At 46.2% G+C, this 15,866-nt stretch overlaps 1 protein-coding gene and 2 pseudogenes across 1 annotated transcript; 1 reads left to right on the top strand and 2 right to left on the bottom strand.

Moving 5' to 3' along the window:
- Positions 1-640: 640 nt before the first annotated feature.
- Positions 641-1,760, bottom strand: LOC139018272 (cyclin-dependent kinase 9 pseudogene; annotated as a pseudogene).
- Positions 1,761-5,439: 3,679 nt separating this feature from the next.
- Positions 5,440-6,291, bottom strand: LOC139018271 (GPN-loop GTPase 3 pseudogene; annotated as a pseudogene).
- A 2,362-nt stretch (positions 6,292-8,653) lies between these two features.
- LOC139018494 (pyrin-like) lies at positions 8,654-14,481 on the top strand. Its single transcript, XM_070427059.1, is given in 7 exon segments — positions 8,654-8,811; positions 10,112-10,292; positions 13,080-13,209; positions 13,387-13,419; positions 13,769-13,801; positions 13,929-14,168; positions 14,171-14,481. Coding segments are annotated over 7 exon segments (1,086 nt in total).
- Positions 14,482-15,866: the final 1,385 nt, after the last annotated feature.

Below are 15,866 nucleotides of genomic sequence, written 5' to 3'. Positions count from 1 at the left end.
ACCCTCTCATCACAAGGTTGGTTTCTGGGTGACTAGTTCCCATCTTTTGGTTACCAAGGGGCATTCTGAAAGTCACCTCATTAATATAACAAAAAAGACCTGTGTAGCTCTCAGCTCTTAGGAAAGCGAGGGTGTGCTGCAGAGCCAACCTGTGAAAGGGGCGGAGTTGCACTCCCTCCCCTGGTTCCTGGTATAAGTGGTCCTCTTTCCGAGTGGGCAGGGGTTGGGAGCGGAGTGTAATCCTGAAAACCACTGGGGTCCTTGGGCTGAAGTTCGCGTTCAGAGGTTAATTTGACTCCTCTCGAATTCCCAAGGGTTTTAGGAGCTCTGTGCCAGAAACAGGGATGAAAACCCAAAATATTTTTATTATACATCACAATTCGCATAAAAATTGCCTATTTTTATCTTTACATTCTTTATTAGTTAAGGAATTACAAATGTGTCCTCACCCCCCTCATCAACCCCTTCACCCCCACTCATGCTTTCATCCCCCTGTTGTCCATGTCCATTGCTTTGGCTTATATGCATGCCAAGACGAAATACGCACTGGAGAAAAAACTCAAATGCCCCATTGTCTCCACAGCGGGAGTCACAGAGCAGAAGACAGAGCCCTCAGGAAAAGCAGCAGCAGCGCCACCACTCAGTAGACACGCTCGAACTCCGTCTGGTTGGGATTGGTGGGATTGCGGCTCTGGTGAGTGGAAGGCTGGGTGACCTGGCAGCCCTTGACGCGTGGTGGCACCAGGTACTGGAACATGGATGTCTGGTGGGTGGAGAGCATGCCCTTGAGGTCTGAGGGCATGGGGTCAGACCAGAAGAAGTCATGGTTCAGGGCCTCGTCGCTGTCGATGCGCTGCTCAGGGTCCAGCACCAGCAACTTGTCGATGAGGTCCAGTGCATAGGGGTCGCGCACATAGGCCTTCAGCCGATCCTTCACCTTCCGCTTCTGGCCCTTCACTAGCTCCAGTTTCTCAAACAGCTCGTACTTGTGCACATTTGGCCACACCTCAGGGGTGATGGAGCCACAGAGCTGGCTGATGAGGGCAAGCTGGTGCTGCTCTGTGTTGCCCTGCATGATAGGGCTGCGGGTCCACATCTCCGCCATGATGCATCCAGCCCCCCACAGGTCAATGGGGGGGCCGTAGTCCCGCTCCCCGAGCAATAGCTCCGGGGGCCGGTACCAGAGTGTCACCACACGGTTGGTATAGCGGTTGGGCTGGCTGTTCTTGGCCAGACTGAAGGCCCTGGCCAGCCCAAAGTCTGCCAGTTTCAGGACCCCGTCTCGGGTGATGAGCACGTTGGCTGGCTTCAAGTCCCTGTGCAGGATCTTGTTCCTATGGATGTAGTACAGGCCATTGAGCAGCATCTGCATGACCTTCTTGATCTCAGACAGCGTGAACCTGACTAACACGTTGCTCAGCAGCCCTGCAAGGTCATGCTGGCAGAAGTCCAACACCAGGTATATACTGCCTTTGCGGCGGTTATAGGGGGAAGCTTTGGCTCGACAGATCTCAATCAAGTCGATCACGTTCTCATGTTTTAGAAGCTGGAGGATCTTGATTTCCCGCAAGGCCGTAATGGGGAACCCCTCCTTCTGGTTCTCCAGCAGGACTTTCTTCAGAGCCACCTTTTGGCCGGTCAGGCGATGCTTTGCCTTAAACACCTCCCCAAAAGTGCCTTGGCCGATCTTAGTGAGCACCTCATATTTGGTCACCTCATCACAAATAGGGGCACTCCACGGAGTCCTATTGCTTTGCCATGGCCGCCTCTGCCTCCAACTCGCCATGGGCGCCTCCAAAGCGCCACCGCTGCCTCCAAGGCTCCCCATGCCTCTGCAGCCGCTGCAGCCACAGCCTGCACCTCCACAGCCCCTCTGGCTCCGGGTCTCACCTCCGTGTTCCAGGCCAAAAGTATGGACTTTTAAACTGTGTTTTTCAGCCTGGCAGGTGTGGTGAAGGGTTGAGCATCGATCCATCATCCAGGAGGTCTCCAGATGAACTCCCCAGATTATGAATTGGATTCCCTGTATGGGGCACGCAGGGCCCCAAATCCCAATTCCAGGTGAAGGTAATGCAAGATCCAGGGAGACAGTATCCACTCCAGAGCTGGCTTTCAAATGCAACCCACATCCTCTTGGGCCTGACTTTATACCCGGGCCATAGTAATCTCCTCATTGCCCATCCAATGCGATCTTGGGAGGAGGCCTCCTTAATCCTTTCACTTGGAGTCGGCCACATTTTAAAGCAAAGTAAAAAGGAAACTCAAGTCCTTAAGCCGATTAGGATGTTAAAAATAAAGGAGTGTGCTAAAAATACAGGAGTAAGTGAACCTACACAAATATTCAAAAAGAGAACCCACCCTAGATTAGCAGTAATTAATATCATTTTCTCAGAACCTGATAGATAATCAATCAGAGGAGAAAGTTAAATACGATGAAAGTTTGAATAACTGTAACAACTTTGATCAGGTAACCTACAACCACATAACAAATGGAAAATGCTCTTAAATACGTAGGAAACATTTACAAAATCATATCAATATAAGACCACAAAATAAAGATCAATAACAATTCCACAGAATTAACATACTGAGAACCCTCTTGATCACAATCTAATAAAATTGAAAGGCAGCGATGAAAAGTCTCCCACCGGCCCCCTCCAGACTGCCTGGCTAAGTCACCATTTTCCTGACTTCTATTCTCATTATATTTTGCTCGGTGACTAATTTTAGGTGCATTCTTAGAAACTGTCAAAGCACTCTCATTTTGATAGCTTGTGATTAATTTTGAACTCCTTTGGGTTTTCCACCTCAACCTTTATTGGTAAAAAAAAACAAACAAACAAACAAACAAACAACAACAACAACAAAACAACAACAAAAAAAAACAAACCAAAAAGACCCCCACAGCAAGTCACTGTTGGGGCATGATGTGCAGTGTGACGAAATTTACATTTGTGGTTGTGGTTTTAAGTAAGGTTCACTTACTTTAAAAGAAGGACAAACTTCTGTTCAAGTTCTGCAGATGTTTGGGATTTCCTAGTTTGGGGCAATTTTATTCCTAGAAAAATACAACATTCCATAACTCAATCACTAAGAATCTAAAAATCTCAACAGGCCAATAACAATGGAAGAAATTGAAGCAGTCATCAGAAAGCTTCCAGCAAACAAAAGCCCAGGACAGGGCTTCACAGGGGAGTTTTACCAAACATTCAAGGAAGAACTAAAACCTATCCTCCTCAGATTACTACAAAAAATTTAAGAGGAAGGAACACTTCCAAGCTCATTCTATGAAGCCAGCATCACCCTAATACCAAAACCAGGTAAAGACAACACAATGAAAGAGAATTACAGGCCAATATCCCTCATGAACATAGATGCCAAAATCCTCAACAAAATCTTAGCAAATTGGAAACAGTAGTACATCAGAAAGATCATACACCATGACCAAGTAGGATTTATCCCAGGAAAGCAAGGATGGTACAATATAAACAAATCAATACATGTGATACATCACATAAACAAATATTGAAAGAAAAAAACCACATAGTTATATCAATTGAAGCAGAAAAAGCATTTGACAAAATCCAACACCCATTTTTGATAAAAACTCTAGGCAAGGTGGGAACAGAAGGATCATGCCTCAACATAATAAAAGCCATATATGACAAACACACAGCCAACATCATACTCAATGGACAAAAACTAACACCATTTCCCCTAAGAAAAGGAACAAGACAGGGATGCCCACTCTCACCACTCCTGTTAGATATAGTACTGGAAATATTAACCATTGCAATTAGACAAGAAAAAGAAATAAAAGGCATCCAAATTGGAAAAGAAGAAGTAAAACTGTCCTTATTTGCAGACGACATGATATTATACATAAAAAACCCTAAAGACTCCATCAGAAAACTATTAGACTTAATAAATGAATTCAGCAATGTAGCAGGATACAAAATTAACACCAAGAAATCAATGGCATTTGTATACAACAATACTGAACTTATAGAAAGAGAGACTAAAAAAATCAATCCCATTTACCATCGCACCAAAAAAATTAAGCTACCTAGGAATAAACTTAACTAAGGAGGTAAAAGACCTCTACTCAGAAAACTAAAGGATACTGAAAAAAGAGATAGAGGAAGACATAAACAGTTGGAAGAACATACCGTGTTCATGGATTGGTAGAATCAACATCATTAAAATGTCCATACTACCCAAAGCAATCTATAAATTCAACGCACTTCCCATTAAAATACCAATGGCATATTTCACAGGCCTAGAACGAACTCTCCAAAAATTCATCTGGAATAAAAAAAGACCTGGAATAGCTGCAGGGATCCCGAGAAAGAACAAAGTAGGTGGGATCTCAATACCAGATATCAAGCTGTATAACAAAGCCACTGTCCTCAAAACTGCCTGGTATTGGCACAAGATCAGATATATAGATCAAACGAATAAAATAGAGAGCCCAGAAATCAGCCCAAACCAATATGCTCAATTAATATTTGACAAAGGAGGCAAGAACACACAATGGAGTCAAGATAGTCTCTTCAATAAATGGTGTTGGGAAAATTGGACAGATTCATGCAAGAAAATGAAACTAGACCACCAACTTACACCTACACAAAAATAAACTCAAAATGGATAAAAGACTTAAATGTACGATGGGAAACCATAAAAATACCAGAAGAACCCAAGGCTACAAAATCTTAGACATATGCTGAAGCAATTTCTTCACCGATACAGCTCCTAGAGCATTAGAAACTAAAGAGATGATAAACAAATGGGACTACATCAAAATAAAAAGCTCCTGCACAGCAAAAGAAACCATTAAGAAAACAACAAGAAAGCCCACTGCGTGGGAAAACATATTTGCCAATGTTGTATCTGATAAGGGCCTAATTTCCAAAATTTATAGGGAACTCATACAACTTAACAAAAGGTAGATAAACAATCCAATCAAAAAATGGTCAAAGGACTTAAATAGACACCTTTCAAACCAGGACATTGAGAAAGCCAAAGACATAGGAAAACTTGGTCAAAAGTCACTAATCATCTGAGAAATGCAAATCAAAACAACAATGAGGTACCATCTCACACCTGTCAGAATGGCTATCCTCAGCAAATCCACAAACGACAAGTGCTGGAGAGGATGTGGAGAAAAAGGAACACTGGTGCACTGCTGGTGAGTCTGCAGACTGGTGCGTCCACTCTGGAAGACAGTATGGAGTTTCCTCAGAAAACTAAAAATGGAGCTCCAATTTGACCCTGTGTTCACACTTCTAGGAATATATCCCAGGAAACCAGAAGCACCAGTCAGAAAGAATATATGCACCCAAATGTTCATAGCAGCACAATTCACCATAGCTAAGATCTGGAAACAACCACAAGCTCTTTGCATATATACATTTACATGTCAATAAACTCTTTATTCATTCTGAAGTTCTTGAAAATATTCATCAAACATAGAAGACGACTCATCTTCATGTTCCTTTGGTTCTTTAAATGCCAAATCTTCTCCATACTGAATGGCAAAATCAATATGCTATAATACAATGTTCATGCTTTCTTCATCTGACTGATCATAAGGCAAAAATCGAACCATGCTGTAGTCGTCAATCAGTCCACATATAGCATTAGTCAATTTTTTGAATTTTTTGCTTCTTAAGTTACTTGGGGAATCATCTAATAAAGAATACATGTCTGGATCTAGAAACTTCTCAATTTCCTTCTTAGCTTTCTTACTCAGCAGGTCCATTTTCGTCATGATGTTAACTTGTGGAATTTCTAGAGAGATCATTGCACTCAAGGCCGCCAAGACACCAGAAATAAACTTAAAAGATTCCACCATAAACTGTGAATCGACCAGAAAAACTCCACAGACTCGGAACTCCCACTGTTCTAGCTGCTGGACCAGTTGTTTCATCACAGGCAGATGCGTATACAACTCGATCTGACCTGGACAGTCAAAAAGGATGTAGTCATCCTCTACGTGACCAAGACAGTTCCGTAGCCAGTCAAAATGATTGGCGAAGTACTCCATGCAAAACACCAATCCTCCATTGGGACCGAACCGCAGAGAATCATCCTCCATCACGTCATCCACCTCGATCAGTTCCCGGATGTCAGCCATTACGGAGTAGTTGAAGTGTTCTGCTGCAGGATCAAGGTTCACAACCTGGACAGACGGATTGAGGGCTTCACAGTGCTGGACCATGGTGGCGCAGTAAGTACTCTTCCCGCTGCCTGCGGGGCCCATGACCAGCTGCGCATACCGAGGCATGTCAGCTCCCCAAGATCCCACCCCGCAGCAGTCTCCAATTGTTGGGGTCCAACCCCAGCAAGTCCAGGGGTTCCCAAAGGTGTGGACGGAGTTGGCGAAGAAGGAATGTCACGGAGACAGCGTTCAGTCGATCAGCAGCCTGGCCAGGATCTCCAGCCAAGTTCTGTCTGGGTCCTCCAGCCAGGTTCTGAGATAACTGTCTGGTTGCATCTGTATATATACCAGTTGATTTTTATCCCATCAAGTTCTATTCCTAAGGTTAGGGGCGTTTGTTCTCTCCATTCCAGGGAGTAAAGATTATGTGGCTTAAGGGTGATTGTTTGTAGTTAAAGCGATTAAATCCCCACCTGGCACTTAGTTTAAGGGGTTTTACTGATAAAAATCCCCACCTGGGGAAGCAATCTTTCTCTCGGACAGGTGACCTTGGTGAAAACACATAGTGCAAAGGGGAGCCATCATATTAAGAACATTATGCCATATAAGCCAGGTCCCTTGAAACATATGCTGTGCAGATGTTTCTTCCCTGCAGCGACTGTGTCGAGCAGCAAGGATGGACTAGCTTGGGGCAAATTCCCCCCTTTTTATTTTTATTTTGTTATTTTTCTTTTCTTTCTTTCTTTTTTTTTTTTGAATTCAATCTTTCTTTCATGAAAATGTCCTTAATATTCCATGGTTCTCTGGGGGCACTGGGAGTCCCCCGTACCCAGGATAGCAGATGGATGAGCCCTTTCAATCAAATAAATATAATTTCTCTAAGTGGTGTTGCTAAGTTAGAATCCCATATCAGGGGCTGCATTTGACAATTTTGATATGCTATCCTGCACTGATATGTTAGGGGAAAGAAGGAACATAGAAATTGCTCAGTGCTCCAAAAATTACCAGTTGATTTACCCTTGGAAACTCACTTGTTCACGTTTAAGAATTTTCAGGCTAGATTTTTTTTTTTCATTTTTACTTTGAAATGTTAGGACTTGTTGCTTATTTAAATAAGTCCCAGTTGGAGAAGCATGTAAAAGTTACAGAGCCAAGGCAACATGATTGATTGTCTGATGTGAATTTTGGGTATTAGTTAAATGGAATAATATCATAAACACATAATGAAATTAAAACTTAAGTTACACGACAGAGATCAGAGACCAATAAATTAACAATGTGATAGTTGGTCTGATGGAAATTGCCAAAATCATTCATTCCTTCTTCTTAGGCAACTGAAGAGTAATCTCTTTTTCTTAATTGGTGTATTTAGACCGGGGTGGGCAAACTTTTTGACTCGAGGGCCACAATGGGTTCTTAAACTGGACCGGAGGGCCGGAACAAAAGCATGAATGGAGTGTTTGTGTGAACTAATATAAATTCAAAGTAAACATCATTACATAAAAGGGTACGGTCTTTTTTTTTTTTTTTTTTTTTTTTTTTAGTTTTATTCATTTCAAACAGGCCGGATCAGGCCTGTGGGCCGGAGTTTGCCCATGGCTGATTGAGACCGTTTACAGTTAAAGTAACTGATGTATTAAGGCCAAAGTCTTCTATTTCATTATTTGTTTTCTGTTTGCTTCTTCTGTGTGTCATTCCTCAGTTTATGATTTCTTGCCTTTCCGTGGGTTATTTGAACATGTTTAGGGGGCCTTCTTGATTTAATTGTAGAGCTTTTACGTGTATGGTTTTGTGTAGTTTTCTTTGAAGTTGCTCTATTAAAATATATATATACACATGTGACTCATAGTCCACTTTTAGTAAAGTAGAAACCTCTGTTGCATTTCATTCCCTTTACTCTTCTCACTTTTAAATATCATTATCTTTAATATCAGATATTGTTATAATTTTTGTTTTAATCATTGCATGTGAAATAAAACTCACGAGAAGAACCCCCATGGGGGCCACCACGAACACCTGGCACACACCCGGCTGCCCAGCTGTGCGCCTTGATTCTGTTAGTAATGCAGCAGCCATGTAGGAGAGAGGCAGGTGTCACTGGTATACTCACCGTGTACCCTGGAAGAACTTCCGGTCCCCAGTGTTGGGAAGTTAGTGACTGAGGCTCGTGCGCCATTTAGGTCCCCTACAAGGAAAGAAAGATGGTCATAAAGCGAGGCTGTGCCTGGTGCCTTGGGTTTGCCACCTGTGTCCCTGGGCTTCCTGTTGCCTGTGTAGATCTTGGAATGTGGTGATCACGGAATCTGGTGAGGGGCACACACCCAGCAGCAGGCCTCGTGGAGGCAGCAGGCGCTGGTCAGTGAGTGGCTGGGGATCGTTGACCTACACCACACCCCCCTCCCAGGCGGCCTTGGCCAACTGCAGGAGGCCTGTGCCAGGCTGCACAGCTCTGCAGCCCTGGACCCGTGATGACCGGGGCTCCTGCCACCCGTTATGTCCACAGATGTGTCTGGGAAGCTGCTGATCTGGGACACCATGCAGAAGGAGCACCTCCTGAAGTACAAGTACCAGCCTTTCGCTGGGAAGATCAAGGACATTCCTTGGACGGAAGACAGTAAGAGGATCGCTGTGGTCGGGGAAGGAAGGGAGAAGTGAATCTGGCCTTGGCCCTCCCCTCCATGTCTTCTTTCTGGGTGTCCCTTGTGGGAGGGGTGACTTCAGTGTGCCAGCTGGGACGAGTGTGTGTTCAGCCCCCCTAGGTGCCAGGCTCTGAGCCTCCTCACAGAGGTGTGAGCAGCACGGGCCACTGGCTCCTTCAGGGTGGGCTTCAGTGACATGTAACAGTACGTGAGCTCCTCGGGGTTTGTCTCAGGGTCCAGGCACCTTCTGTCTGTCTGTCTCTGGAGTCCTAGAACTCCTGCCACCATCATGCCCACCTTCCAGCACAGGAAGCAGCAAAGGGAGGCAGTGAAAGAGATGCAGCTCTCACAGAGCAGGGTTGGGTCCCTCCCAGCAGCAAAGGGAGACTGACATTTCCCAGCTGAGCACATCACCCAGGTTCCCTCACTAAGGAAGATAGGGTGTGTGGACACTGAGTAGGTGGCCCTCAGTGGCTGCTGCACTCCCAGGTCTAGTGACCAGAGAGGAACCCTGGTTTTCTTATTCCAAGTGCAATCAGGGTTTCCTCTGGGGTGCCATGGCTGCCCTCCAGAACTTGAACTTGGCAGGCATATGCCTGTCTCCATTATTGGGAGCCTCTTTGTAATGTGTATTATGGTAGGTATCAGTTCTTCCATAGAGTTTCAGATCATTCTTTTTTTAATGTTTTTATTGATTTGAGTGAGAGAGGCAGGGAGAGGGAGAGAGAGGTAGAAATATCAATGAGAGAGAATCATCGATCAGCTGATCCTGCATGCCCATATGCAACTCGGGCATGTGCCCTGACCAGGAATTGAACCGGCAACCTCTTGGTGCATGGGTTGATGCTCGACCAGCTGGGCTTTCAAATCATCCTTCTTGGTCTTAACAATTTCTTTTTTATTAGATTGCAAATAGTAACCAAACAATACGGTTTCATAGAATGCCAGCTGAAAGCAAGGCATCATCTCCCCTCAGAGGGGATGGGAGTTGTATTTTGTGGTCCTGCCCAGTAAGGAAACTAACCATAAAACTGGTCTCCTGGCAGATGCTTTCTCAGGGAGGCTTGCTGGCCCTGGACCACACAAGCACGGACCTCTGGCCCCTTGCGCAGACACATGGTTTCCATGCTTTTGACAAATACCGTATAGAGCCAAAATCGCAGTGCCGTCAGTGTGTGATTTGGATGGGAGTGTGGATGGGAATGTGAAGCGTGGTCATGAGCCGGGGCTGAATTGGACACTCAGCTTCCCGTGTCTCATCCAGCTTCGCAGGACTGATTGTTGTTCCTGTGACTCCTCTCGTTGGATAAAGGTTTGGAGCCATCTTCCTGTGGGACAGTGGCTCTTCTGTGGGCGAGATCACGGGACACAACAAAGTCATCAACAGCGTGGACATCAAGCAGACCAGGCTCTACCGGCTGGTGACGGGCAGTGACGATAACTGTGCCGCCTTCTTTGAGGGGCCACCATTCAAATTCAAGTTTACCATTGGCGTAAGTGGACTTCTCTCTGGAGAGTGGCTTTGGGTGAAATTTGTGGTTTGTATTTGAAGCCAGTGGAGCCTAAACCTGTTAGATGCTGATGGCAGAGGTCACAGCACACACCATTGGTGTGCAGGCAGAAAGCAGGGTTTGTGAGGGGACGCCACACGGTCTCCAGTCCTCCTAATCCTGCACTAGGACAGCGTGGATGTTCCGGTTCCAGCAGGAGGGGCCCTGCATAGGGCCGGGCTTCGTTCTGGGATGCAGTGTGCATTTTGGGGTGGGAGTCCCGAGCACCTATGAGCCATGTGACTAGACCAGCATCCTGGCCTGTAGCTGAGTTAGCAAGGGAGCCCAGGGCTGACGTCAGCCTGATCTCTGGTTGTGCCATCTTGAGACCAGCTGAGCCACCAGGGTGACAGGAGGTGGGCCTCCAGAGACATTCAGACTTGTCTCCAGCGCCTTCCCGGAAAGGTGAGGGGCAGGGACACAGCTGTAAGTGGCACATGAGAGGAATTAGATGCTGTGAATGCTCTGGTGAAATGCCCCACGTTGTGGGGTCTCAGTCCCAGCTTTCCACGTGCTCCTGGCTGGCACAAAGGCTTGACCTTGGCTGACAGCAGGTGGCTGCCTGGACAGCGAGTGGCCTACGGAAGATTAGAACAAGCCTTTGTCCCTTTGGTGTCAGGAGATGTAGGTGGAGGGCAGTCTCCTTTGTTCTCGGTACAGCTGAGGCAGGTGAAGGGCGCGGGGCTGCCTCTCCAGGTACCCTACAGCGGAGACCTGGCAGAGGGGGAAGCCAGGTGTGGGAGGGGCAGCAGCTAAAGAAAGGCCAGGTGGCATTCCCAGGTCAGGGAGGAGCCATGTCTCGGAGCCCCGAAGGGAGGAGGTGATGGTGGGCACATGTGTCTGAGCCTGTTTCTCTCCAGTCGCTCAGGACCAGAGCACAAGGCAGGTGGGACCAGGGAGGGCTCCCAGAGGGGACACCTGAGCTGTGGCTAGCCCACCTGTGCACACTGGAATCAGGCTGTGGAGCCCGAGGTTCTGTCCTGTCAATGACATGGACTCGGGTGCCTGACTTAATCATCACCTAATTGCTTGACGCCTCCATTTTCTCAGTAGGGAGAGGGAGGAGATGACAGAGGGCGGGGAGGCAATGACAGGAGGATTTTGGGAGCTTCGGTAAGTGCTGCTGTGACTAAAGGTCAGCAGGAGGGGACCAGCCATCAGGACCTTCCACATTGAGATCGCGGAGGCTGAGCCCACAGCTCGTGCTGTGACCCCACCGGGCTGATGCCCCAGTCCAGTAGGTGGCGGCCAGGTTGGACAGCCGTGAGATGCTCAAGTTTGGAACCCTCCCCAGATGCTGCCCAGACTGTTCCTTCTTTTTCCCGGCCCCTCCCACAGAAAGGGCTATTTTTAGCCTCCCTCTTTGGTTAAAGGAATGTTGGGGCTCCCTCCCTCTTTAGGTTAATGGGCTATTTCAGGAGCAGACAGCAGTCTCCTGCTCTTCTGGACACTTGGCTCCAATTGCAGGAAAGGCTGAGAGGAGTGTTTAAAGCCACCCAGACCTGACCAGGACTTGGAGTGGGAGTGGCATCTGTCTGAGGGGCCCCTCCCGGGAGCCTGCATGGTTCCCGGGCCTACAGGGCCACGCCAGCACCTGCTGTGGACCATGTCCCACAGCGTCGGGGGGCAGCTGAGTGCTGTGACTGAGGAGACAGGGACCGGTGCTGGGGGGCAGCCTTTAAGAAGAGAGGCAGTGGACGTGTGGAGTCAGGAGGGGAGGGCAAGGGCCTTTCAGGAGGGCGTCCTGACTTCAGTGAGCCAGGTTGTATGGGGGGTTCTTATTCTCTCAGGGAACCAGTGAAACTGCAGTTTATAACAACCCATCGGTGGCTCAGTGCCTGTAGTCTACCGCCTGTTGTACCCTGAAGCCCCGAGGCCTGCCTGCTGTGGCGAGCTCCCAGTTCTTAGGGAGGGAGCCCTGCCCCCTCTTTTTTTCTTTTTAAATTGTTTTTATTGATTGATTTTAGAGAGGCAGCAAAGGGGAGAGAGAAACACTGATTTGTTCTTCCACTTATTTATGTATACCTTGGTTGATGTTTGTACATGCCCTGACCAAGGATCAAACCCACAACCTTAGTATATTGAGATGACACTTTAACCAACTGAGCTACCTGGCCAGGGCTATTTTTTTTCTTAACAACAGCCATACTAATGGGTGTGAAGTAGTATTTCATTGTGTGTGTCTTTTTCCTCATCTATCATCCTTTTATTTCAATAGAAAGAAAATGACTGAGGAAGTATAATTAATTTGACATAGATAATTCTGGGCTGAGCATTTCAATATCAGAAGCATTTTAAGGCTATTATTAAAACTCGTGGTTTTCACATCAGTGCTTTTAAAAACTCCCCAGGTGAGCCCGGCTGGCTTGGCTCAGTGGTTGAGTGTTGACCTATGAACCAGGAGGTCATGGTTCAGTTGCCGGTCAGGGTATATGCCCAGGTTGTGGGCAGTTGATCAATGATTCTCTCTCATCATTGATGTTTCCATCTCTCTCTCCCTCTCTCTTCCTCTCTGAAATGCATAAAAATAGATTTAAAAAAAAATAAAAACTCCCCAGGTGATGCAAATTCATGGTCGAAGTTGAGGACCAATGTTTAGAACTTGAAGTCCAGGGAGGAATTATTATTGCAAAGCCCAGGCGGGGCTGGGTGTGCCCTGTGGAGGCTGCACCTCCCTCCATTTTATGGGAGCTTGGGCCACTCCATGCTCCAGCCCTCTCTGGACAATAGTCTTTTATCTCTAGAGTCAAGACAGTGACTGTCCCTGAGCCATGGGCCACCCCTCTAGCGGTGAAAGAGAAGATCCATCTGCTCCACCAGAAATCAGAGTTTGTGGAGAAGAACATGAAGCATTTCTCAGGTAGGTGGGCTTGGGGGAAGATAGAAGGTGCCTGCTACCTTCCTCCCAGAGATCCATGTAGCCCATAGCCCCCAGGCATCCCTTCTCCATCTCTTATAGTCTTCTGACTCTGCCTTCAGCCTCCTTCTGATCTGTCCCCAGCTGGGGAAATTAACTCCAGTTCTCTTTCTCCTTTAGGAACCCTGCGTTCAGAAATGGAAACCTTCAATGGTAAGTACTGTGGTGGTGGTATGTGCTGAGCAGGAGTTATTATGATATTTCCTTGTACTTTTGATTTCTGGACATTATTTAGAAGAGAGTGAGAAAAATACCTGTAACAAAGGCAAGAGAAAGGTCATAACAGGCCCTCACAGGTTCTGTGCGAAACTCCTTTAGCTGGATCAACCCATCAGACCAGAGAGGCCCTGGTGCCTGGGAGGAACGGGGTTATAGCCAAGCAGAGGGGTCAGGTCCTGAGCATATGGGTTCTTGTCTTTCCTTGTTGTGGGGATCCAGGTAGACTTAGTCCTCTGAGTGGGAATGCTCGGGATTTCCCCCCTCATCTCTTTTTTCTCTGTAGTTCCAGAACTAATTGATGCTCAGGCACATGCCGGTAAGTGCCAGATCAAGGCGAGTAGTCTTGGCTTGATGGATTCCTGTCCATGTTTTCTGGAGGTGGGGTGAACCTGAGGGGCTGTTGCCCATTAACTCCCAGCTAGGTATCCTAATTCTCTCTGCAGTTAATGTGATTCTGGATGCAGAAACTGCCCACCTCAACCTCATCATCTCTGATGACCTGAAGAGTGCTAGACTTGGAAACCAATGGATCCATATGCCTGACAGTCCAGAAAGATTTGATAGCTGCATTTTTGCCCTGGGCTCTCCGAGCTTCCGCTCTAGCCGTCATTACTGGGAAGTGGAGGTGGGGGACAAGACAGGGTGGGTCCTGGGTATCTGCAAAGCAGCCACAAGCAGAAAGGGAGCATGACTCTGTCACCAGAGAATGGCTACTGGGTGGTGATGATGATGAAGGGAAATGAGTACCAGGCATCCACCTTCCCCCCGACCCGCCTGCGGGTGAGAGAGCCCCCCAGGCGTGTGGACATCTTCCTGGATTACAAGGCTGGTGACATTTCCTTTTCCAGTGTGACAGCCAAATCACACATCTATACATTCACCAGCTTCTCTTTCTCTGGGCCCCTTCAAGCTACCTTCAGCCCTGGGACACATGGTGGAGGGAAGAACATGGGTCCTCTCACCATCTGTCCAGTCAGTGACCAGGGGCCTCACTGAAAGCCCTACACTTTGTATCTCTTTCCCAACTCCCAGCTTTATACTTTGAACTTATACTCTCCCCAGTTATTAATGAACATATATTGGGTTCTGGGTGCTTTGGGAAATATAATAAATCAGAGAATAGTCCTTGTGCCCTAGGAGCTTATGGAATAGTAGAAATAAGCTAGGTACACAAATAATGGTAAACCAGGGGTGAAGAGAACACATATGCTATGACATGCCATGTTTTTTCAGAGTAGAAAGTGCACGGCTTAATAAACCCTTGTTTGGATTAACACCCTAAGCTGCTCCTGCAACAGAGATTCCACCCTCATGTTCCCTCAGTACCCATGGCAAGGATATGTCCCCTTATTTTATTCTCCTCTGTCTTGAGGACTTGTCTAGGGGAAAAAAATTAAGCAAAGTGGCTTACTATAAATTTTTTTGTATCTGGATTAATGAACTATGGTTCTTAAGAATATTGGCTATGCCTGATAAATAAATTGATTAGAAAATTTAATCATAATTCCATTTGCTGTCACTTGATTGATTGCTGTGAGATACCTTTTCCCCACTGAACACCATGAAAGAGATGGAGCTACTGTGGTGGGAAAACATTTGACATATATTCTAAGTGTCAAATTTTCTGTCCTAATCTCTGTCTGAAAATCTGTGGGAATATTATGTGCTTTAGTTCACAGATGTCCCTCTATCATCACCCATTTAAAGACATGTAAAGAGAAGGGATATAAGGGGTGGGGGGATCCAATCAAGATTAAACTCCAGATACTTCCTACCGCACCTCCTCTTTCCATGTCTTCACACTAGAGCCAAATTGGACCCCAGTTCTGCGTGGTTATGACCAGACCACGAAACACATGCTTTGCTGTCTTCACCAAGCTTGGATCTATGCGAATAATCTATATGCTCACACAGTTCACATGCCCTACTTGTTTAGCTGTTCCCTATGGTTGGTCATTTATTACTCCCAATTATCCCTTACTAATAACCTTTTCACAACCAGCTTTGTATATATTTTCCCCCACCTCCCTGTACACTTATTTTTTTCTCCTGTTATTACTAAAATGGTTCTAAAATATAAACTGTTTGATGACACCTGCTACAGTGGCCAGATAATCCTTCAAAAAGATTTAAAAAATGTTTCTGCCCAAAGCAATGTTTGACTTTTTTTTTCTTTTCTGATTTAACAGAGATGTAATGGGGTTTTACCTGTGTTTTATAGCATTAATATTTATTGAATATTTATTTATTTATTTGAAGGAATCCTCAAAAGAAATGGAAACTTATTTCTACAAAAGGACTATAACTGGTTTCAAAGAAGAGTGCTTTGGGTGATTTCTGGTAATTCTTGGGAGAAAACAAAACAGGGAATATAATCTTAA

Source organism: Myotis yumanensis, unplaced genomic scaffold (assembly GCF_028538775.1).
Source record: "Myotis yumanensis isolate MYYU_CA2020_CCGP unplaced genomic scaffold, mMyoYum1.0.hap1 SCAF_10, whole genome shotgun sequence".
In the NCBI taxonomy this organism is placed as follows: domain Eukaryota; kingdom Metazoa; phylum Chordata; class Mammalia; order Chiroptera; family Vespertilionidae; genus Myotis; species Myotis yumanensis.
Note: the sequence above shows the minus strand (reverse complement) of the source record. Positions and strands in the feature narration are given on the sequence as shown.